This window comes from Ahaetulla prasina, chromosome 1 (assembly GCF_028640845.1).
Source record: "Ahaetulla prasina isolate Xishuangbanna chromosome 1, ASM2864084v1, whole genome shotgun sequence".
NCBI lineage: Eukaryota > Metazoa > Chordata > Lepidosauria > Squamata > Colubridae > Ahaetulla > Ahaetulla prasina.
The window spans coordinates 306,802,602-306,825,730 of NC_080539.1; the positions used below are offsets into that span (position 1 = coordinate 306,802,602).

At 37.6% G+C, this 23,129-nt stretch overlaps 1 protein-coding gene across 8 annotated transcripts in view; it reads right to left on the reverse strand.

Moving 5' to 3' along the window:
- Nucleotides 1-213: 213 nt before the first annotated feature.
- The window catches only part of PAK6 (p21 (RAC1) activated kinase 6), a 66,689-nt gene continuing 43,773 nt past the window's right edge, over nt 214-23,129 (reverse strand). For all 8 annotated transcript variants that reach the window (XM_058162118.1, XM_058162115.1, XM_058162111.1 and 5 more), the window contains 7 exons: nt 19,611-20,240; nt 12,147-12,635; nt 11,028-11,161; nt 10,168-10,294; nt 8,652-8,777; nt 8,037-8,171; nt 214-2,570 (listed from right to left, as the gene is read on the reverse strand). In XM_058162118.1, coding sequence (XP_058018101.1) covers nt 2,403-2,570; nt 8,037-8,171; nt 8,652-8,777; nt 10,168-10,294; nt 11,028-11,161; nt 12,147-12,635; nt 19,611-20,240 — 1,809 coding nt within the window. In that variant the 3' untranslated portion in view covers nt 214-2,402. The remainder of the gene's footprint in view (nt 2,571-8,036; nt 8,172-8,651; nt 8,778-10,167; nt 10,295-11,027; nt 11,162-12,146; nt 12,636-19,610; nt 20,241-23,129) is intronic.

Sequence of the window (23,129 nt, forward strand, 5' to 3'; positions counted from 1 at the left end):
TGGTTAGACAATGTCTAAAAAATTTTAATGAAGGAATTATGGACCTGGAACATATTTTATCTGACAAGAGAAAATATGAAATGTGGAACAACAAATGACAGGCCAAGATAATGGTTTCAAAAAGGATGCTTTACCAAATATATAAAAGAAACTGGATGAAATTTTAAAAATTAAAAGGGAAATACAAATGACAAACCAATAGAATGACTTGGAAAATAATCCTTATTGGATCTACAGAAAAAGCATGTTAAAACCTCGAACAAATCTATGCAATGGGATAAAGAACTGAAATCAAATCCTATGAAAATATTGAATTAAAGATTTAGACTGTTAGAAGGAAAAGAAAGAAACATAAAGTTCATTTATTTAATCAAAACTAAAATGAGCCCTTTTTTTTCCTGCAATGTTCTGACAACTGTTTCACTTTTTGCTGATACCAGGATTGGAAACTTGATGTTTTATGGATTTGCTTATAGATAAGGGATGGGAAATGGCATGAAGAATGTCTATTTAGCCTTATAGGGGGCAAAGAGATCTTAAATTTGTTCGATGAAAGTTGGAAATAACTTCTTTATATATTTCTCATTTTTGTTATTATATTCTTTCTTTTCTCTTTTCTTGCACTTTTATATTCTTTCTTTCCATTCTCTTGTCTTCCTCTAGGTTTAGTTTGTATGTTGTAATTAAAAATTTTAATATTTAAAAAGTTAATAACTAGTGGACTCTATATGAGCCTTATTGCCCAAATAGCTATTAATAATGTAGTCTTGGACCCTACTATAACCTTTTGGGTTATTTTCTGAACTATGTTGGCTCTTCTCCTACTTAAACTTAAGAGGTTAAGAGCAATTCTCCATTGGAAGTTTACTACAAAATAACAACAACTGCATGTTTAAATTATATCAAAACCATAACATATTTATGAATAATCAAAAATCTTTTAATTTAAAACAAAAGCAAACAACTTACACACACAAAAGAAATATTTGTTCAAGATAATTAGGCAATTCTTTAAAAAAGGAACTTGCTTTGCACAGATCCTGAAACATACAGAAATATTTTACAGCAAAAATGTCTCTAGTATTTCAAGTTTATATTTTTACACAAATCTACACTTGAGTCAGATGGGTAATCTATCATGTGAGGGCAAATTTTGAGGCAGTAGAAGTAAAATTTAACCCTCTTCAAACTCCCACCTATTTTTTTTAAACAATCCTCGCAGTCCACAAATACAAAACATCTGTTTCACAAGACTGAACTCCAATATATTGTAATTAACACTCCATACAGTAATGCACATAATACCACTTAAGTGTCAAATGACCTTGTTCTTACACTGGTAAAATTCCCCATACAAAATTGCTGCATTGACATTAGAAAAGAATACTAAAAATGATCAGTCTACATCCAGGATGAGCATACATTTAAAAATCTGTTCCATGCTTTCCCCTGTCTAAAAAACATGGGAGGTAGAGGGTAAATATTCTCACCTGCAAAACAGACATTTTCAGGGGAATTAACAGGATTGCTTCCACACTTTATTCACCTTGCTACAGATTTCAAAATTGGTATAAAATACAACCCAACAGTTGCCTCAATCTGCAACCACTGAGGAGTCCAATGTATTTAGAGGGGTCCAGGATGAGTCCAGTGTACTTAGAGCAAACTTGCTTCCTTATTTAGGTAACCCCTGTGCTGCCTTCTGTTTCAGACACTGCTAGGGAAGGCACTATGTTTATATGCTTCAGAATTTCAAGAATAAGGTTCCAGGGGAAGTGTCTGCCTTACAGCGCTGCTCCCCAAAGATATTGTGTTAAGGTTGTGAAATGACAGACCATTCTAAACATTTGCAAAGCTGTAGGCTCAATATTATTCATTCTTGAAAAAAGAAAGAAAAGTGCTGGAGGAACAATTTGAAAATAAATAAGGGACAAGGTCATTTTATAGCAAGTTTAAGACAGACATGATGCCATTTAGCGTTAAGTGAATGAGAATGCCTGTCCTTTAGTCACTATGAAAGAACAAATTCTTCATTCTTTCAGAAAGTTCCAGTTTAGTCACTATCTAATGCCTCTGGAGGTTGCAGATACATATGACCCAAATTGACAGAACCATCTTACATATGTTTCTAGAAATAAGAATCCAGACACTTTACAATATTCATAATATAGTAAGAATTTGTAGGAATCCAGATTTTGATTGTCTTCAGCCACAAAATGAAAGGTAAACATTAAAAAGCAGCTAAAAGATGATGAAAATTTCTCTCACATTCACATCTTGGGAAAAAACCCTGTCCGATTTCAAGCAGTGTGCGCAGGGCAATGTTGCCCTTCATCCTTTCCTAATCAAGTAAGAATTACTAGGAAAAAGGTTGCACTTAAATGCTAGATTCAGGTTCAGAATCAGCAGGTAGAGGTGCGTTTCCTGTATCGCTGGATAAGGGGCACGAGGCATTCTGGAAGTCCAGTCTGAAGCAAAAAAGGGTGATCCAGGAGTTCCTGTGCTGTTGCTCGCTCTAAAGGATCTCGTGTTAACATTCGCTCCAAGAAATCCCTTAAAACTGGAGAGGTCTGTGGAAACAAAATTTGATAGTTTTAAGACATTTTTTTAAATTTCTTTTTGTCACAACAGTAAACACAAACATTGTCATAAATAAAACAACATATCTTGAAGACTATATATATATATATATATATATATATATATATATATATATATATATATATATATATATATATATATATATATATATGTAAAAAAAATATGCATCAACTATATTAATTTGATATAATGAAGGGACCAATAGGACAGAAACGGTAGGCACTTTTGTGCTCTTATGCACGCCCCTTATAATTTCAGATAGATAGTTTCAACAGTACAAAGTTCTACTAAAATTTTAAATTAAAGTTGCAATTGCACCTAGAAGTAATTCAAAGTTCTTTTTCAAAAAATTCCGAGGCTCAAAACAAACAACTAAGCATTGAAAGGCAACAAGAAGACTGTAACTATAGTTTCTTTTGCCTTTTTTCTTGAATTCAAAAGTTCTGTGCAATGGCAATTGTACTTGGAATCTACATGCTCCAAGTTATAGAAGATTGTACTTGGAACTGAGGAAACTGAGGCTGAAGTCTTAGTTTGATTACACATACAGGTATCTCTTTCAGATCTTACACTTTGCTGTGAGGCCTAGGAACATGATATATATATACATATAAATATTTTTCCCAAATAATTCAAATCCTGTCTTGGTCACAAGGCGTCATGAAAGGCTTCAAAAAGAACTCTTTCCAATGTGACTTTATGTAAAAAAAAAAGCTATAGAAGTACAACTTTCTTTGAAAGTCCTAGCTTGATTTTTACATGTGGACCCAATATAAGCTCTACCCCCCCAATAAACCCTAATTAAGACCCCACCCACTCCGGGTTGCAGGGGGTGGGGCAAGGTGCACAGGTAAAAATTAAAATTAGGATGGGGATGGGGGGGGTGGAGCTGCCCTACTTAGTAGGCCTCGCACACCCCAACACTTGACTTGCTGGCCCACTTCTTCTGCAGTTACTTGCTGCCACCACTGGTGTGTGTCGCTCCAGGCCTCTGTTTCACCATCAGAGGCCTTCAGAAAAAGCCTCTGCAGCTGAGATACAGGCTCCAAATTGACACACACGTCGCTCCCGCCTCGATCCAGAGCTCTGTTATCTGAGGCCCTCTGTTAGAAGGGCCTCCAATGGCAAAACAGAGCTGGGGGTGCGCATGTCAATCCAGAGCCCATTTCTCAGCTGCAGAGGCCTTTCCTGGAGGCCTCTGATGGTAAAACAGAGGCCTGGAGCAACACACACCAGCAGCAGCCACAGAAGTGGGCCAGCAGCTGGCTTCTGCTGTCGGGGCCACCGCCACAAAGTGAGCGATTAGAAGACACTCACACACCCCGAAAATAAGATCTGGTGCCTTTTTTTTTTGGTGGAAAAAAATATACTGTATAAGACCTGGTCTTATATCGGGGGAAACACAGTATTATGATGTACAAATGAGATAAAGATACCTGATTTCCTCTTAGTCTTTGGCAAAGAATGACAAACACACCCAACTATTCGATAGTAAGACTAATCCATTAAATTCCACCAGTCATTTTTAAATAATATTGTGGGGAAGTTTTACGGCAGGGTTCAAGGAACCTGGAAATTTCACTGATAATATATATATTTTTGTTTTTGTTTACATTTATACCCCGCCCTTCTCCGAAGACTCAGGGCGGCTTACAGTGTATAAGGCAATAGTCTCATTCTATTTGTATATTTTTACAAAATATTAGTCATTACATACAACAAGACTGATTCCAGCAATGTCTGAAAGGATTGATGTCTGATGTTACTATAGGTAATAGAAAGGAAAGGATAAAACACACAATGTTGGAGCTTTTCAAACAAATATATATATATATATCCTTCTATATATTAGTAAAGGGATTTATTTATATGGTGATATCCTTTTAGAAAAGCAGTTTTAAAACAGAAATGGCATCAAATCTGATATGTCATATAAATTTTATTTCATATTTCCAAATAACTCAAATCCATGCAACAGTACATGTGTTGATCTTTAAGGTGACACAAAACTATCATTTGAGACTAAAATGCGATATAAATATATAATTATTCCTCTGAAGGACTTTTAAAAGTGCCAAAGGCATTTATAGAAAGACTATTTACACTCTTTCTTTGAGGTCCATCTATAATGGTTGATTTCTGAAGGAAGGACCCTAGAAGTGCTGCCACTAGAAGAATGTTCCAACACTGGAAATTTTTAAGAAAATGTGGGATAACCATCTGACTGAGATGGTGTAGGGTTTCCTGCCTGGGCAGGGGGTTGGACTAGAAGGTCTCCAAGGTCCCTTCCAACTCTGTTGTTATATTATATTATATAATTTTCTGGCTCCATTTTTCTATTTTTAACAGAACTTTATACAAAGAACAGGGAAAATAGAAAAAGTTAGAGATAAAACATGGAGAGGTTACATTTGGACTGCCTTTAAAATTGTGACATACCCTCTCAGAATTATAGCTGAGATAGTTAATGGTTGTAAATCTAAAATACAGAAATTCTATGGATTTGGCAAAGAATAACAAGTTAGAGCTCTCTGAAGAATATAAGAAGTTCTTGTATTCTTTTTTGGTGATACTGTATGCTTCTCTTTCCACTTCCGGTACATGTCTCTTTCTTTACAGCATTTTAGAAAGCTCATGTAAAAAGAGTCATGTACAGGAAATGGAAGGAGCAGCATAAAATCAAAGAAGAATACAAGAACGAACTGAAGGAATTGTGCCAGGAGAGCTAAAAAAGCAATCGGCTGAAAGGCTTCTGGGAAATGATTAAAATAACAAAAGAGGCTGTAGGAATATTTCAGAACATTAAAACCTGTATTTTACATCTGTCTTCCCTATGAAGAAAAAGAAACCCCTTGCTGGCCATCATTTGCCACTGATAGAAAGACAAGTAGACAAGCAAAGCTGATGACAGAACTGCTAACTATAATATTTGAAAGTCCTGGAGAAATGGAAATGTCCCAAAAGATTGAGGAGGAAAAATACTGTTCTTATCTTCAAAAAAGGGAAGAAGAGTATCCAAGAATTTAGACTTATCATTTTGGTGCCTCTACTGAATAGTGCTGTAAAGTACATTTTTAAACAACATATTTATGAGCACTTGGATAGGTAAGCAACACTTAATGAAAGTCAACATTTTCAGAAACAAATCATACCAGTTAAGTCTTATCTCATATTTGACAGACTTACTAACTTAATTATTAGGGGGATAGACAAAATAAACCAATAAAGCATTCATCTATGGTTCTCATGAGATCTTAATTAATAAAATGGCAAAACGAAGGCTAGATGATACAGCTGCTTGAAGGATTCATAATAGGTTGAATGACTGAGAATATCTATTCATGTCCCCACATCAGCTTTGAGAATATTCTCAATTGGAATATCACAAGTACCTGCTTCGATTTTGATTATAACTTAGATGAAAGTCATAATGTTGTATGTACCCTTTAACTTAAGGTCTCTAGACAAAGGCTGAATAGCCACCTGTTCTCATACTCAAGCACATCCTGCACCATAGATCTGTAAAATCCAGGATTTGATTTAAAATTTATTTTTACAGGTTTCTTTGTTAGAAAAAAATATATCTTCCATTCGCCACTAGATGCCAGCAACAGTCTGCAGGAGTGACGGTTAAGCTAAATTCTGCCATCTCTAGCATCTGAACAGACCTTAGATCTATGTGATTTTTCTCATAGGCAGAAGGTGGTTACCATATGTACCATCTCATTGTATCTGATGTGCAACTATATTTTAGCTCAGAGGAACTTGCAGATGAGATAAAGCTGGAGAGAATTGCTAACAGTTTGGAAGACAGTCTCAAGATTCAGGATCTTGACATTGGGCCCTATCAACAAGATGCAGTTTAGTGGTGAAAAAAAAAAGGCCCTGCATTTTGATACGAAAAAACAGATGCCCAGGTACAGGATAGGAAGTACCTGGCTCAACAGTAGCACCTATGAAAGAGATCTACCGGTAGGTGTCCGCGTGGACCACTGCTTAAGCTGCCAAAAAAAGCCAATGTACTCCTAAGCTGCATCAACAGAGGGATAATAACAAAATCACAGCAGTACGGCCCTATACCACTCTAGTGAGGTCACATTTGGAATACAGTATCTAGTTTGGTCACCATGATACAAAAAAGATGACAAGGCCTTAGAAAAAATGCAGAGAAGAACAATAAAGATAAGGGGTCTGGAGACTAAATCGTATGATGAATGGCTAAGGGAACTAAGTATGTTTAACCTAACAAAGAGAAGGCTCAGGAGAGACTTCCAATATTTGAAGGGAAAGGCGGCTTATTCTCCATAGAACCAGAGGGCAGGAGAAGAAACAATTTGGTAGAAGCTTGTCAGAGAGAGATCCAACCAGGAAATAAGGAGGAATTTCCTGACAATGAGAATGACTAATCAGTGGAACAGCTTGCCTCCTGAGTTGTGGGTACTCGATTGCTGGATGCTTTTAAGAAAAGATTGAACAACTATTTGTTCAGAATAGTATAAGGATTCCTGCCATGGACAGAGAGTTGTTCTAAAAAACCTCCAGGGTCCCTTTCAGTCCTATGATGGACCAGGGGAGACATGATAGCAGTGTTCCAATATTTGAGAGGCTGCCACAGAGGAAGGGGTCAAGCTATTTTCCAAAGCACCTGAAGGCCAGTCAGGAATAATGGATGGAAACTGATCAAGGAGAGATTCATCCTAGAAATAAGGAGAAATTTTCTGACAGTAAGAACAATCAACCAATAGAACAGTTTTCCTTTGGAAGTTGTGGGAGCTTCATCACTGGAGGCTTTCAAGAAGTGACTGGACTACCATTTGTCAGAAATAATAATAATAATAACAACAACAACAACAACAACAACAACAACAACAACAGAGTTGGAAGGGACCTTGGAGGCCTTCTAGTTCAACCCCTTGCTCAGGCAGGAAACCCTACACTATCTCAGATGGTTACCCAACATCTTCTTAAAAATTTACAGTGTTGGTACATTCACAACTTCTGCAGGCAAGTCATTCTCTGCAGGCAAGGCAAAATAGTGTAGGGTCTCCTGCTTGGATGGGGAGTTGGACCAGATGACCTACAAGGTCCCTTCCAACTCTGTTAATCTATTCAATCTGATTGCCAGAGTTACTTCAAACATCTCTATCACTTAGAAAGCCTTTCTAAGTACAGAAATAGGAAGGCTGTATTATATGCTAGCTTATGTGTTAACTACATGAATATTTGCTTCATTGCAAGTATATACAATTTAAAGCGTGTAGATTTATGGTCAAGCTCGGTTTCCCCAATAATGCACATTTGTACAACAGCAATAGGTAAGAACAACAAGAGGAATCTCCTGCAAACGTTGTTCATGCTATTTCTAAATATAATATTTAGAAGTGTATTCAGCTGCTACAACATACAGAGTTGGAAATTTTTATAAATATATTCACCTTATGAGAGTTTTTCAATTTGGGAGGAGGGCTGTCACGGAGCCTCTTCATTGCTTGGACCGGAGAATCACTGAAATAGGGAGGTTCTCCATCGATCATTTCAATTACCATGATTCCCAAAGACCAGATGTCTACCTGCCAAAACAGAAGACTGCATGAGGGGATGATGTGCAGAAAGATACTCTACTTTCTTCAGACCCTGAAAGATTATAAATTAACCTTTTTTTCTAGCATTGCATCACAAAGGCATTTTTATCTTGCTTTCACAGTTGTGCCATTGCTTCTGTTATTTATTTTTACATTCGCTATAACAAATTCTGCAAAAAGTCATGAATGTAACATTTTTATTATAACAGTCTTATGGTGATGCCAACTCTGCACTGATATACAGCTGTAAGTTGCTGAAATAGATACGAAAGCCACATCAGCCAACTTCTTGCATTCTGTCTGAACATGGTTTACAGCATACTGAATTGTATGCATCGGAAATAATACAGAGGGCAAGAGGAGACATCAAGTCATACTTTGTCATAATCTTAAAGGGTAGGTGCTAAAAGGGAATTGGTAAAAATATTTCAAACTGCCACCCCTTTCAGGTTCTGGAGCTATAATTACCTCAGTGGTATAAGGAGACCTTGAAATAACTTCTGGAGCCATCCAATATGGTGTTCCTACTAAGGATTTCCGTTTTGGTACATCCTTGCTGATTTGTGCACAAAAGCCAAAATCAGAGAGTTTCACCTACATGAAAGAAAGCAAGGTAACATTAGATATCCTACACTGAAAATTAGGGGGAGGAAATGGGAAAGTAAAGAGATTGTAGGAGAAGACAGACAAAAGCTGTAATACAGAGATAAGCAGTCAGACCTATCCAATTCAATATTGCATATTTTGAACTGCAATGCTTTTGCAAACTGTTCAGCCAAATTTTTCTCTCTTAAATATAACAGTAGAGGCTTCTTTTCTCAAAGTAAATATATTAATTCATTTAAATATCACTTCAACCATATATACAAAATCACAAATCTAGACTCAGAGTTAAAACAAAACACAAAGAACAATTAAAATAGAAAAAATAAAGATAATATAAACTAACTTAACTTAGGTTAAGAGAGCCCACCCCACTATTCTCTGAAAGTTCTCCAGAAAACTGTTATAATTATATCACCTGTTTTCTAGGAAGAAGATATTCCTTAGAGAAGTGGCAATCACCAAACAGTACTTCTGGATCCCTGCCCACTATACCTCCCCAAGTGAGGGCCCACTGTTAGTATGAGAAGCATATTATGTAGGTTTCCATTTATAAGAGGTGAAACTGAAGGTACTGGTAAATGAGTCACACAGCATTTACAGGTTAAAGTCAGAACTTTGAAATGAATCTTATCTCAAGAGTTTGATGCAAGTATTAAAAAATATCACAGAGAAGCGCTCTGGTATTCCACAAAGGGACACTTGTCAAACTGATGTCTTCTCTCCCTACAACATACTGGAACCATTTGCTTTGAAAGGAATGGAACCACTGCTAATAGTGTCTCCAGCTCCAGCTCCACACAGATAATCCAAAAGAATATGTGATTGAAGGAGCCCAGAAAATCAGCTTCCTCTAGGGGATCTGTGTAACTGAAGCTCCACTACCATCTCAAAAACGTTCTCCAAAGAGAAAGCTGAAGATAGGGTAATAACTGTGAAATATAGGTGAGTTTTAAGATGGTTTCTATCTCCCACTCTTCTCAAGGGGCACTGATCAAACCAACCATTGCCTTCATACCCACACAGGTTCTCAAAAGAGGCTAGCAAGCTATGAATGCAAATCCCATCCAGTTATAGGATAAAATGTATTTCTGGCAAGTGAGTAATCCAGCTGGAACAAAAAATGCAAAAGGGGACAATTCCTGAGAATTCCAACTGAATTCTCTGAATTGGCAGAACTGGCAGCTTATTTATCTTTTAAAAGCAATTCACACAATTAACTGTGTATATGGCCCCTAATTTGCTTAAAGTATAGATGCTGGCGACTGAACCTTGGACTTCCTACATACAAAAGCACACTTTCCTCCTGCGTTATGGCAAAGAGAAGCCAAGGAAAAAATGCAGGAAACAAAAAAGATGAAAGAAACAAATTAAGAATTACCCTTCCATCAAGAGTCAAGAGAATGGAGTCACTCTTAATGTCTCTGTGAATCACACCTTGGGAATGCAGGTAGGCGAGTGCCTGCAAGACTGACTCACATACTGTAGCAATTTGCTCTTCATTCAGTCTGAAATACAGCAGCCAAAATTGTACGTGGGAGTAACTTAATTTCATACAGCAACAATTAATTAAAGGTTCACATATAGCATGCATGATATTTATGAGACTTCCTGTTCCATTAAGAGTAAGAATTATGAGCAGCCATTCTTAAAAAGTAGAGAAAGTCAAAAAATTCAGAACAAATGATTTGGAATTCCAAAATCAAGTTTTACACACATACAAGACAATACTCAGGAGTCAAAATTTATCATACTCTTTCCCTGCTCTAGTGGAAAATTGCTCAATTAATTTCATTGCCAAATTTGAATCTGTGAAAATAGTTCTTAGGACACCCCCCAGGAGCTAATTCTTTCTCATGATTAGACATTATTGGTATTCTTATTCTCCAGGAATTAAATTGATAGGAATCATCAGTATGTCAACAAATGTGGTATTTCAAGTGCTATTTGAAGAAGTGCTCCCTTTCTTTTGTCTACTCAGCACTCCTGTCACAGAGTTTTCCCGGGTATTCCTTATGATAAGAGCAGACTGAAATTACATTCTTTGGCTGTTCTATAATATGGTGCAGCAAATTGTGCAAAACAAAGCCTGGAGCTATATGCAATTTATAAGCCACAGATTCTCTACACAGAATTTCGATGGTCTTTGACAGAGACAGAGCTTTTCTAAATAACCCACCCCAAGATGGATGCGTTGAATCAGAAGAGAATGATTCATATATTCCTGCTTTTTTTTCCTACCTGATTTGAGAGAGAATGTCTGTAAGAGCTCCTCCTTGGAGAAATTCCATCAGCACCCAAAGCTCATCACCTACAAGATAGCTTTTATACATCTCCACCACGTTGTCATGCTGATAGTCCCTCATTATCACGACCTGAGAAAGATGACAAAAGACAAATGACTGATAATTCACACTATCCTTTTTGCTGATGTGATATATCTCCAATTAGAAGATTCACTTTTAGCCTTCCCAAGTTGGTGACTTTGATTCTATGGTTAAGGGTCACAACCCATGATTTCAACATGCACTTCTTCATGTCAGCATCCTTCTATAATTCAAGGACTGACAAGTCATACTACCAGAACAAAAAGTTATTCCACGTTGCAATATTTTTCTTTTCCTGGAAATTCTGAGCAGTTTGGACCTGAAGGGCAACACTCAAGGTTGGAATAGAGACTATTATATCCTTGACTAAATCACAATGATTTTCAGGCACTTCCACACTACAGTACCACCATTTTCATTCCTGAAACTCTCAGTAAATTCTTCCACTTCTGCTTCTGCCAATTCAAAATGCTGAGAACAGGGAATGAAATTCACTGTTCTGCTCAGGTTCCTACAAAAATTACTAAAATAAAAATAAAACAGAAAACAAAACCCAACACCATAGTCCTTTCAGAGGAAAACTGACAAAACGTTTGTCAATTTCACACTTGCTTTTACTGTCTAGGTTCTGGAGGACAGATTGCCAGCATTTTCCTGAATGTCAGAAATTTGGAGAGAGAGGAGAAAGAGGTCTTTCAAATAAGACAGTAGAAGTACATCATTTTTTAAAAATAAAACACTTCCCTCCAACTTTGCAACAATTTCAACTCCCTCACAGTTGATCTGGAAATAAATCAGCTCAGTGCTCCAGCATTTCTAACAGGGTGGAAACGCAGAAGTTCAAAACTGCTTTTAAACCAGCACACAATCCTTGATGAAAGTGCAGTACAAGAGTTATTAAATGATATGGATATATGGCACCAAAAGCAATCTCTAAAAGCCACATTCTGTAGATACAGAACTACATCTCACTGACATTACTCACTATCTACTTTTGGGTAAATAAGGTTACATTTAATATCTATTTAGTCACCTCATTAAAAAGGAGTTCTCGCCGCTGCTGCTTTCGTAAATCCATCATCTTCACAGCTACCTGCCTTCCAGAATGCTTCTCACGAGCAATACAGACAATACCCGTAGATCCTTCACCAATCTTGACGTAGCTTTCTAGCATTGTCCTAGGATCTCCTTGGTCCACCACCATCCTCAAGGCAGCTTTGAACTGCTCATGAGTTACCACCGCTGGATCCTCACTGGTTGCCTGTGCTTTAGCATCCAAAGGAAGATGAAGGTTGCTGGAGCTGGTCTGGGTGTGTCTGTTCCGTGGGGACCCTGCTGGCGATGGCCTACCTTGAGGCAAGCCAATTCTATGTTCAATGGTTGGGGACTTGTGAGGGGAACCACCAGCTTCTGAAATCCTAGCATAATCAGGCACAGGCTGGTCAGAGGGAAGAGACTGGGATTTGGCTGCAGGACTGTGCGGTGAACTCCAGTGCTGGGGTGCCCTGAAGAAGGGGTTCGGCTTGTAAAGAATAGAAGAAAATGTATCATTAGCAGAACTGTCAATTCAGATAAAGACATTAAATGTATCTGAATCAATACATTGCTGATGCAATCTACATAAATGGAATTATTGACACAATTGTTTTGAATGGAGATTAAAGTATTCTTTGTATTTTGAAACAGCACACACAAGATTGCAGAGGATGCCATCTTGGGGAAAAATTGCCCAATAGAAACACACACACTGTAATGAGCCACTTCAATATCTAAGTCCAAATTAAAGCATACTTGATGCATGATTGTCTAGTCTTACTTGAAAACATTCAGCAGAGGGAAGTCGCAATCTCTCAGAATAACTGATTCCATTCTTCAACTACTATTTCTGTTAGGAAATTTCTAACATTCAACAAGAATTTGCCTGTATTTTCTGTCCTGCACTCTCAAATGGTGGAGAGTTTCTTGAACTATTTCTATTCTTCTATTTGAAGGACACCCTCATATGCCGCCACAATTTTCTTGGCTTAAGTATGTATGCATATGTATGTTAGGTATTGTACAATCATCACTTTGTGCAATTTCATATTATGGATAGAGCAGGGATGAGAAACAAAATTCTTATTATTTTTAAAGTCATATAAAATGAGGGAAAGAACCTATCACATGCAGTCAACAAGCAAAGTGCTTATTATCTTTAGCTGAGTTTCAAAGAGGTAAGTATCTTGTGTGGCATCACAAACCCTCTCCCAACTGTTTTAATGGTACTTGAAGTTCAATAGAGAAAAAAGTTTATACTATTGTATATTCTCTAAAAAAATATGTCATCTGAATAAACCACTTTTCTTTCTTGTTAGAACACCTTTAATAACTTACAAGACCAATAGTTTAATTTGGTCATTGCCCTGGTGTTATTTCAAAATATATATACCACAAAATTACACAATTACATTTCATGTTACGGAACATTTTACATATCTATTATCTACATAACAAATATTCAATCGTGTATCTTATTCACAAAAAGAACCATTCTAATGATAAACTTTAAAAGCTAAAAAAGAGATTAAAAACAAAAATGTATCTGTAACAATGGCACTCCAATAAAAATATGTGATAAACTCTTCTATATTGCCATGATTATATATACAGAAATGAGCAAATTTAGAATATGTTAAAATATTATGTTTAACAACATTATTATAGAGAAAGGGGATCTGCTACAGATAATTGTGGGAAATAATGTTAATTGTCCATTCTTTTTATTCTTACTATCTCTTCATAATCTTCACCAGTTCAATCAGGTAACCATTTAAAATATGCTTTTTTATATGTCCCCAGCAGGTTTGGTCCTCAGTTTGCAGCTTATTTCTTTTATGTTTCTTTATCCCTTCAGACTTTTTTATACTTCTAGAACTTCAAGGTCTACTAAAGTACCCCTTTTGTGCATGGATGATGCCAGCTGAACAGCTATAAGGATTGGCATTTCAAATGAAACTTTTATCAGATCAATATAAAGGTGATCTATAACAGAAGAAAGTAGTGTTATTTTCCTTCTGTTATATAGAGTCCAGAAGACTCAATCAGTAGGTTCTATTCTGAACACCCAATCACTCAGCTACTATCTATATTTCATATTATTATTGTTGAATAGAATATAAATATTTTGGTCCATTTATTTTATAGAATGTATACAGGTAGTCCTTGATCATAATTGAGCCCAAAATTTCTGTTGCTAAGCAAGGCATTTGTTAAATGAGATGTACCTTACATTACGATCTCTTTTGTAACAGTTGTTATGCAAATAACTGCAGTTGTTATGTGAATCATGTGGTTGTTTAGTGAATCTGGCTTTCCCCATTGATTTTGCTGGGATGGTAACAAAAGGTCACATGATGCCAATCTCCCAAATTTTGAACATGTGATGGGGATGCTGCAACATTTGTAAGTGTAAAAAATGGTTATAAGTCACATTTTTTCAGGGCTGTTGTAACTTCAAACAGTCACTAAATGAAAGGTTGTAAGTCAAGGACAACCTGTATAACTACCTCTCTCAATCAAAAAGTAATAAAATAGTATCACAGGAAAGCCGACCCTACTAACAATATCCAACTGAACCATACATATCAAGACTCTGCTAACAACCTGAGGATAAAGAAAGGTATTCAGGACTTTCTGGAAGGCTAGGAGAGTTGGGGTCACCCAATCTCAGGGAAGATTCTGTTCCATAGGGCAGGTGCCATGACATAGAAAGCGTATTTCCTAGGTCCTGCTCAATGGCACTGTTTCAAAGGAGGACTCAGACCATGCCTATTTTGACAACTTTTGTGGAATGAGCAAATACATAATTGGGAATTAGTGGTCCTGAAAAGAACTTGGCCCCATCCTATATAGAGCTTTATAGCTGACTACTACCACCTTAAATTGCACTCAGGAACCTGTTGGGAGCTACTGGAGCTTTCAATGCCTATGTCTTACATGAGGATACCACTGCATTTTGGACTAACTGCTGCTTCCAAATACTCTTCAAGGACAGCCAGATGAAAACCACTTTGAAATAAATTAGGTGTGAATGAATAGAATAATCCTTTTGTTCCAGGAAGAGGCATAATTAATGCAAAAGATGGAGTTGTGCACAAGCGCACCTGACCATAACTGCTCCCTCCTCATCAACTGGGAGCCAGAATCTAGGGGGACTTGTGTGCCAACTCTTTGGGTGTGGAAGTGCTACTCCAGAATAAAAGAGAATTTTATCCAGAAAAAAAGAGGGAAAATCCCCTGAACTGGAAGGCCCTAAAGACCAAATCCATTAAGTCTTCTTATGATTGAGTAAAAGCCAGTTCCTTCCCATCCAGATTTCCACAGCTTCCAAAATCCAGGAAATAACCTGGGAACCAATACTTGGGTGGTCTAGGGTGGAAATCAGTGGTGAAATTCAGCCGGCTCTAACCAGATTGTGAGATCTGGTAGCGCTGGTGGCAGGAGCTCTGCCCACCCGCCAGATGTCATCACATCCTATTTTTGACCCTCTGGGCATGCGTGGAGGAGGTGGGTGCAAGCATAGCAAGCGCTCTCACATTTGCGAACTGATAGCGAAAATAAGTGAATACCACCCCTAGTGGAAATTTAAAACTGATGGTACTTAGCCTTGTATTGTTGACTGACCTCACCTAACAATTTCATGTAAATGTTAAATAAGATTGGGAAGAGCTGTGGGGCCCTTTCCATTGCAGGGATCTAGAACTGAGCTTCTTCCAACATCAACTGGATCCAGCTCTGGAAGAAGTTGTCTCCCACTCTGAATCTTCTGAGGCAGTCCAGAAGAATATTGTGATATCACAAAGTGAAAACATTCATTACATATATATTAATATATTAAATATACCATTCATACACAGAATTAAGCAATATGAATTGTTAGAAATCTAACTTTAGCTACAATAAAAGATTGATGTGAGAGAAAATATAACAACCTGGATATGTTCACTTGTCATTATAGCAGTGCTATCCTGAGAAAATACTCAGTGCAAGTCATTTTATAGAATTGGTGTTGGCATTATGTTGGTACAGGCTTAATTCAAAAGGAATCTGATTTCTTTTTTGAAGAATTTGGAACAGATCATGTCCAACCCATGGCCTGTGGACCACATGCAGCACTGGACAGCTAGTAATGTGGCCCCAGAACATCATAATAAAAATATTGAAAAATAAAGGAAGTTTGTTATCTATATATTTTATCATATATTTTATATGAAGCCCAAGACAATTCCTCTTCACTCAATGCAGCTTAGGAAAACCAAAAGTTTGGACATGCCTGATTTAGAAAATATCTATTATGCCCTTTGGAATATAAATGCATGGCTAATATAAAAACTGACAAAATTGTAGAAAATTTTTTAGAAAAAGTTTTATTCTTTTAAATGAATTTATGGTATCTAAAAGATTATCATATCGCCATGGAATTACTATTGAGATTTATTATTAGCCACTGGTAATCATTGCTACCTTACTACGCAAATCCCTATCAGATTTTTCTCCTCAAAGAATGCAATGGAATTACATGTTTTTATCATCACAATAAGTCAAGTTTAATAAACAAGGTATTTGAAGATCACCCAATTAATTTAATGGCTATGGTGAGTGGAAAAAGGATTCAACAAGGCCTGCTATAGTAGTGAATTCTTATATTGTCAGAAAAGTGGACTAAATTATCTTTAAGAATCTTTCCACCTCTACAGAGTACAGAAGACAACCTTGAAGAAAATATGCAAGGACTGTTACCTAGGCAAAAGAGAAGAAAATGACATTTGAAAACAGGTCAGATAGATGCCTCCTTAATTCACTAAACTGTAAGGAGAAGGTACATCATAATCAGACTTGCAAGATTCTGTTATTATAGCTGATATCAGTAAAAGTAGTTTTAGCTTTCCTGTTGAGTTGATTTCCTGATTTTGTCTAATAAAATTGATAACAATCTTAATATTTTATGGTATCTCTGAGCTAGGTTAAAAGTTCTTATCATAATACAATACTAATTTTCCTGTAATATTTAGCCTTACCTATAGCACAGCCATGCAATACTGACAATAATTCTTAAGTATCTATGTCAGAAAGCAGATCTTAGGTGACCAGTGATGGAACCAATAGATGCTGATTTAAATCATGTTTTCTACAATTCTATTTTAATTAGATGAAAAACAATGATGTGTATTTAAGTATATAAGGTGACAAAAATGATTCTCCTTATTTGGGCCTAGTAATATTTATACTGCAAGCAAATATAGTTAATTAACTTGCATAGCATCCTTTATATGCATTTTTTTGTTTTGACTCCTATGGGTATACATATATGAAAGTATATATTGCAATCATTGTACATTATGAGTGAATGCAGAAAGAGAGAACTGTCAGCACACAAAATTACCAGTACTAGTTGATGAAATGTACTTCCCTCATTTCTGTCTACAATACCTTTTCAGTCCAGCTGAGACATGTTCCTGATAGCAAGGTGTGTTCAAATCACCAGCTTTGTTTTATGTATTCTAGGGCACCTGAAAAGGCTCAGAGTCCACTTTTGTAACTTGTACACTCTAAATTTAGCACATTGTTTATGTGACATTTTTTTTAAAAGCAAATAAACATACCCATATTTTCATTTATTTCTACATCATTTAACTTAAACTAACTATGCTATCTTTTCATTTTAAATATGTTTATAGCACAACATGAGATTGCAATGATATGAAATCATGGGAAAGCAGGTCTAGATCACAAATGAAAGCTGACTCTATCAAAATGACAGATGCAAAATGAATTGTCAGCAAAGACCAGATTAAAAAAACCACACTGCTAGGCATTCTAGGTTCAGTAGATGATCTATGGCCTCTCTTGCTCACAGTTCATAATGTTGCTGTTATTGGGCTCTCCTACCACATCATTCTTTTATTTATGAATATGTTCTGAGTCAGCAGGAATCTGTACATATTCTCTTCAGTTTCCTTCTCACAGATGGATAAGATATGTCCAAGGCCAAGTATGTCTCTCTGTGTGTGCATGCGCATATGTATATGTATATATATGCATATGTATGTATATGTATTATTGGTAAATATTACAACTGGGGATATGAGAAGATATCACCAAAAATACAACAGTGATAATTAAATCAGAAAATAATGTTAATACAAAACTAACTCAATCCTTTAACATACTATTAAATCTAGCTATATAGACCATTTATTATTCCATTTTCTCAGTTTGGGTACAGTATGTTATTTCGCTACCTATTTATTTTGGTACATTGGAGAAAAAAATTCTGCAAGCATTTGTCTCTCTTCATGTCTGGCCGGGAATGGGGGAATGTAGCTAGAAGTTAACTTAACAATTGCTAACCTTGAATGGCATCCAAAATTTTCTTTCTGCCAAATAGTAGATCTAGTCCTGCCAGGTTCAGAGCTATTTTCTGAAAAGGTGCCACTTTCAAGGCAAAAGAAATCATTCAAGTCTGACGAGCACCAAAGGGAGTTCCCTCATGATGCACATAGCAATGCCTGACCACATTTTCATTTGGAACTTAGCACTGGTGAAAAGACTTAATCTTTCCCCTTTTGCTCTGTAGTACTAGTCTCAACATGCTTCCAGTGCTGGTTATTTCTGCTTCAAACATACTAAATGCACAACTCAACAGATTGGATAGTTTGGCCCTAGACACTATAATTATGCAATCAATAGTTACTAAATTGCCACTTTAAAAATGAATCTGGTATCAATGATGCCAATAAAAATAGTTATTGAAATATTTTGTAAAACAAATAGGCTTAAGATGGACTCAGGTTGATTTACTCAAAAGAAGAAACAAAATTATTACTAGAGGATTTAATTTTTTGGAAGGCAGTTTGGAAAAAATAAAAACACATAGCAGAGAAGATAAAAGTAATGTGAGACCCAAGAAAGTCCAAGAAACAATATACATAGAAATTTATATTTTTCCAGCCAGAATCATCTTCAGAGGGTTATGAGTTTGCATGAAGGAATAAAGTGGCTGATGTGGAATTGCATTATTTTTTCTTCCTTTCGGGCCATTTCTCTGTCCCTGCTAATGCCTCTCCCCAATTTTCTAGAGTAATGTTTTATTTATTTATTAATGTTTCATTTAATTCTTATATAAAGGTAAGAAATGTATGTTCAAATAAACAATGATATTCACAGGCAAAGTTTTTGTGAGAGCAGAAATAGGTTTCTAAGATAGCTTGCAATTGAAAAAAATACATATACATACCCTGTGCATGTGGTAATATGTGTTGAAACTTTAACATTAGCATATATTTAAGGCTATCTTCATCATATAAGTATAAACCTCCTGAAATGATTTGCAAGTTGTAAAAAGATGAGTTTTTAAGAAGATTCTCAAAGCAATATTTGCTTTGAGAATTGGAACTTGGAAGCTCTCAGGCAAGAAAGGTACTAGTGTAATACCTTCTAGGGAACCAAGCACACATACCTTTATCTGTGGGTTGTTTCCAATCTTATTTGAAGGGTTGGATGACGGGAACACAGTTCGCAACAGCCTCCGCTTCAAACTGTTTTCCCTTGATTTAGAGCCAGGACTACCTTCTCCAGGTGGCCTCAAATTAGCTTGGCTCCCGTGGCAGTGCTGACCATAGTTCTCTTCGGAGTTTCTTCTTGCTACAGCATTTTCTCTGTTTATTTCAGGAACAGGGATGTATTGCTGGTGCTGAAAACCTGATGAGAGTGGGGCAAAGTGGCTATTTGCCCCTTGGAACTCTGAAGGGTCAAGAGATTGAGCTTTCATGACTAGGTTATTGGAATGAGCCTGCCCGTCCAACATGGGCTTGTAATCAGGCCATAAGGTCTGCCTTCTAGACGATTTATTTCCACCATTACAGTTGAGGTAGTTTCCATATTTGTCTGCCCAGTCTGGTTCAGCGCAGTGTAGATATATGTCAGTTGGTTCATCTTCTCCTAGAAGTCCTAGCGACTGGGCTCTTCTCCTGCTAGTAGGGCTCTTACCCCTCAGGGTGTTAGAACTGATGAGGGAGAGCTTCTGGATGTCATTGAGTATTCCAGAGATATATCCTTCCACTTCAAATGTGCTGGCTCGCACAACCGTCTACCACAAAACAATTAATTAATTGATTAATTGAGGAAAGTTAATGTCATCTGCTCATTCATTAAGAAAGGGAATATCTAAATCTGGGACAAATTTACATATATTTCTACATACTGTACGTAATTAGTGAACTATCCCTAGTTCACTCTGAAAATGCAGATCCAAGGAGAGAATCACACTTGTATTTACCGCACAGTGCTCAACAACTTAAAAATGGTATGGTGCTACTAACAAATCAAGTGATACAGAGTCTATCCAAAAGTGAGGCTAAACCTCCAAATAGAGCAGATTTATAATACATTTGTGTAGCCTGCCATTGTTTTTAATTTCTACTTTGAAGCAATTACTAAGGTCCAGTTCACACAACCACATGCAAGAAAAGAAAAATATGTAGTTTAGTCAATAGCAAATATACACACTATGAATCAATATATGATTTGATACACAATCTATTTTTACTGCCTACTGTTGTTTTACTGAATAATATGTTGAAAGGTAAAAGTAAATAAATGTTCTTTTTTTACATCTATTATAATGATAACTCAAATTCTAAAGTCACAATCTATCAGACTTATTGGTGTGGATAAACACAAAGATATACACATTCAATAATAAATAAAAATTATTAGAATTAATTTTCACTGGAAAAAAGTTATAAGTTTATAAAATTATTTTAACTATGCAAAGATAGTTTGGAACACAATAGTTGCATTTTCCTGCCCAGACACCTATCTCTACTATACATTACCTGTCTTACAACTCAGCCAACTCATTTACATAGGAAATCAGAAGCTTAGGAATCTATTAATATTATTTTTCCAAAGGGAGGCTCAGTATAACAACGCCGTCCGCTACATCACTTTAAAACAGCAAAAAATGTGGCAAACTGCAGTCAAATGATTGTGAGATACTGCAACAGTTGTAAATGGGAGCTAGTTGCCAAGTGTCAGAAATGCAGTCATATGTCTTTGAGGTTGGAGATTGGCACAGCACATCATTTTACAACAGCTGGAAGTGCTTTACAGGCCATAAAATAACTTCTCCAAGGCTATTGTAACTTTGAACACTTGTTAAGCAAGGACTACCTGTATGCTTTTATTGTACACTGCTACCATATATACTAGAATCTTGTGATAGGGTGGTATACCAACCTTTGCAAGGAGTCTGAAAAGCTGCTGTAAATCACAGTCCATCTTAGAAGATAATATCTGTCATGACTTAAATAGAGTAAATATTTGAACCTTCTAAAACGTGTTCTGTTCTTATTTTCATCTCCAGAACATTCACCATGCTTTATTGAATGTATGAATATGTTCATTTAGATGCTGGATTCATTTAGGAACTGTATCCACATACGGATAATTCGAAACGCAAATAGTCATTTAGTGACAATTGGAACTAGCAACTCACTAAGCAACACAGTCACTAAGTAAAACTGTGTCTGTGCTTATAATCTTTCTAAGCTTTTGGGAGAGAGGCGTCTCGTCGGTGGAGCGGCTGGTCATTAGGCACGTGCTCGTCCTCTTTGTCAACTTGAAGGACGATCACGGGCCATGTGGGCGCCTTTTCATCATCTTAGAGGACGCCTAAGGGCCGGCTGCAAGGGGACCTTTTGAAGATCTTTGGCCCCAGTGGGGTGAACTGAGGCTGGTCCTGGACAATCCTAGCTGGACTATTGTAGGACTTTATCCTTTTCCCCCGTTTCTTCGTCCATAGTCCACCCCTCGGGATAGGAGGGGTTGGTGCTCTGACTTACTCATGGTGGTTTTTCATCTACCGCCTAAGAACTATATCTCTTTCACCCGGAACTACTGGTGTGTCAATTTCCATCGTGACAGGTCCAGGATGGGTCTGCTTGCCGGACTCTTATCATGCGGACATTTACAGCGGCTGACCTTCTTGCCCTGCGAGATTCCCCTCTCTCGCGGGATTGGCCCTCCACACTATCGAGGGCCCATCTTGAGGACGGGTTTTGGAACCCCGAGAGATGGCATGCCAAAAATAGGAGACTCAGGGGTTTTTTAATTAATTGTTTTAATAGATTTTTTAAGGGGAATTTTAAGGGAGGGTGGGGGAGGATTGACGGGTGGGGAGAGAACCCGTCGGAGAGGATCCAGCCCTGTGCTTGTTCGGCACTACTTCATCTGGTCTGAAGGCAGGGGAGGCTCAGTTCCAGGATTAGAGGATGTTCGATCTGTACGGTAAGTGGGAGAGGCAGATATGGCGGAGGAGGCGTGTCGAGCTGGGAGCACGTGTTCGATGTCTGAAAGCGATCACGTGCTCCGGCCCCCCAGTCCCTACCCGTTCCTCGGGCGGCCATGATCCTCAGAGCTTGGATCTTCGGCTGATGTTGTGTAATGCCCGGTCCGTGGCTAATAAAGCTCCCCTGATTTGCGACCTTATTCAGGGGGAGTCCGCGGACCTGATGGGCATTACGGAGATCTGGTTGGGTCCAGAGGGGGGGGGGGTTCCCCTTGTTGAGCTGTGCCCTCCAGGTTTCCGAGCATTTCATCAGCCGAGGGCCCAAGGTAGGGGTGGCGGGTGGCGGTTGTTATTAAGGAAGATCTAGAGCCGAGGGAGGCCACTGTTCCTCAGATTGCCGGCTGTGAATCCCTCTATGTGCGGTGGGGCCATAGGAATCAGTTGGGCTTGTTGATCGCGTACCTGGCTCCTTGCTGCGTGACCATAGCCCTGCCTGAGCTGTTGGAGGTACTTGCCGCTGTGGCGGTTGAAACCCCCAGACTTGTAGTCATGGGGGATTTCAACCTTCCATCAGCTGGCTTGTTATCGACGGCAGCTCGGGACTTCCAGGCTTCCATGACGGCCTTGGACTTGATTCGAGTAAACGATGGCCCTACGCACTTGGGGGGCGGCACGCTGGATCTGATT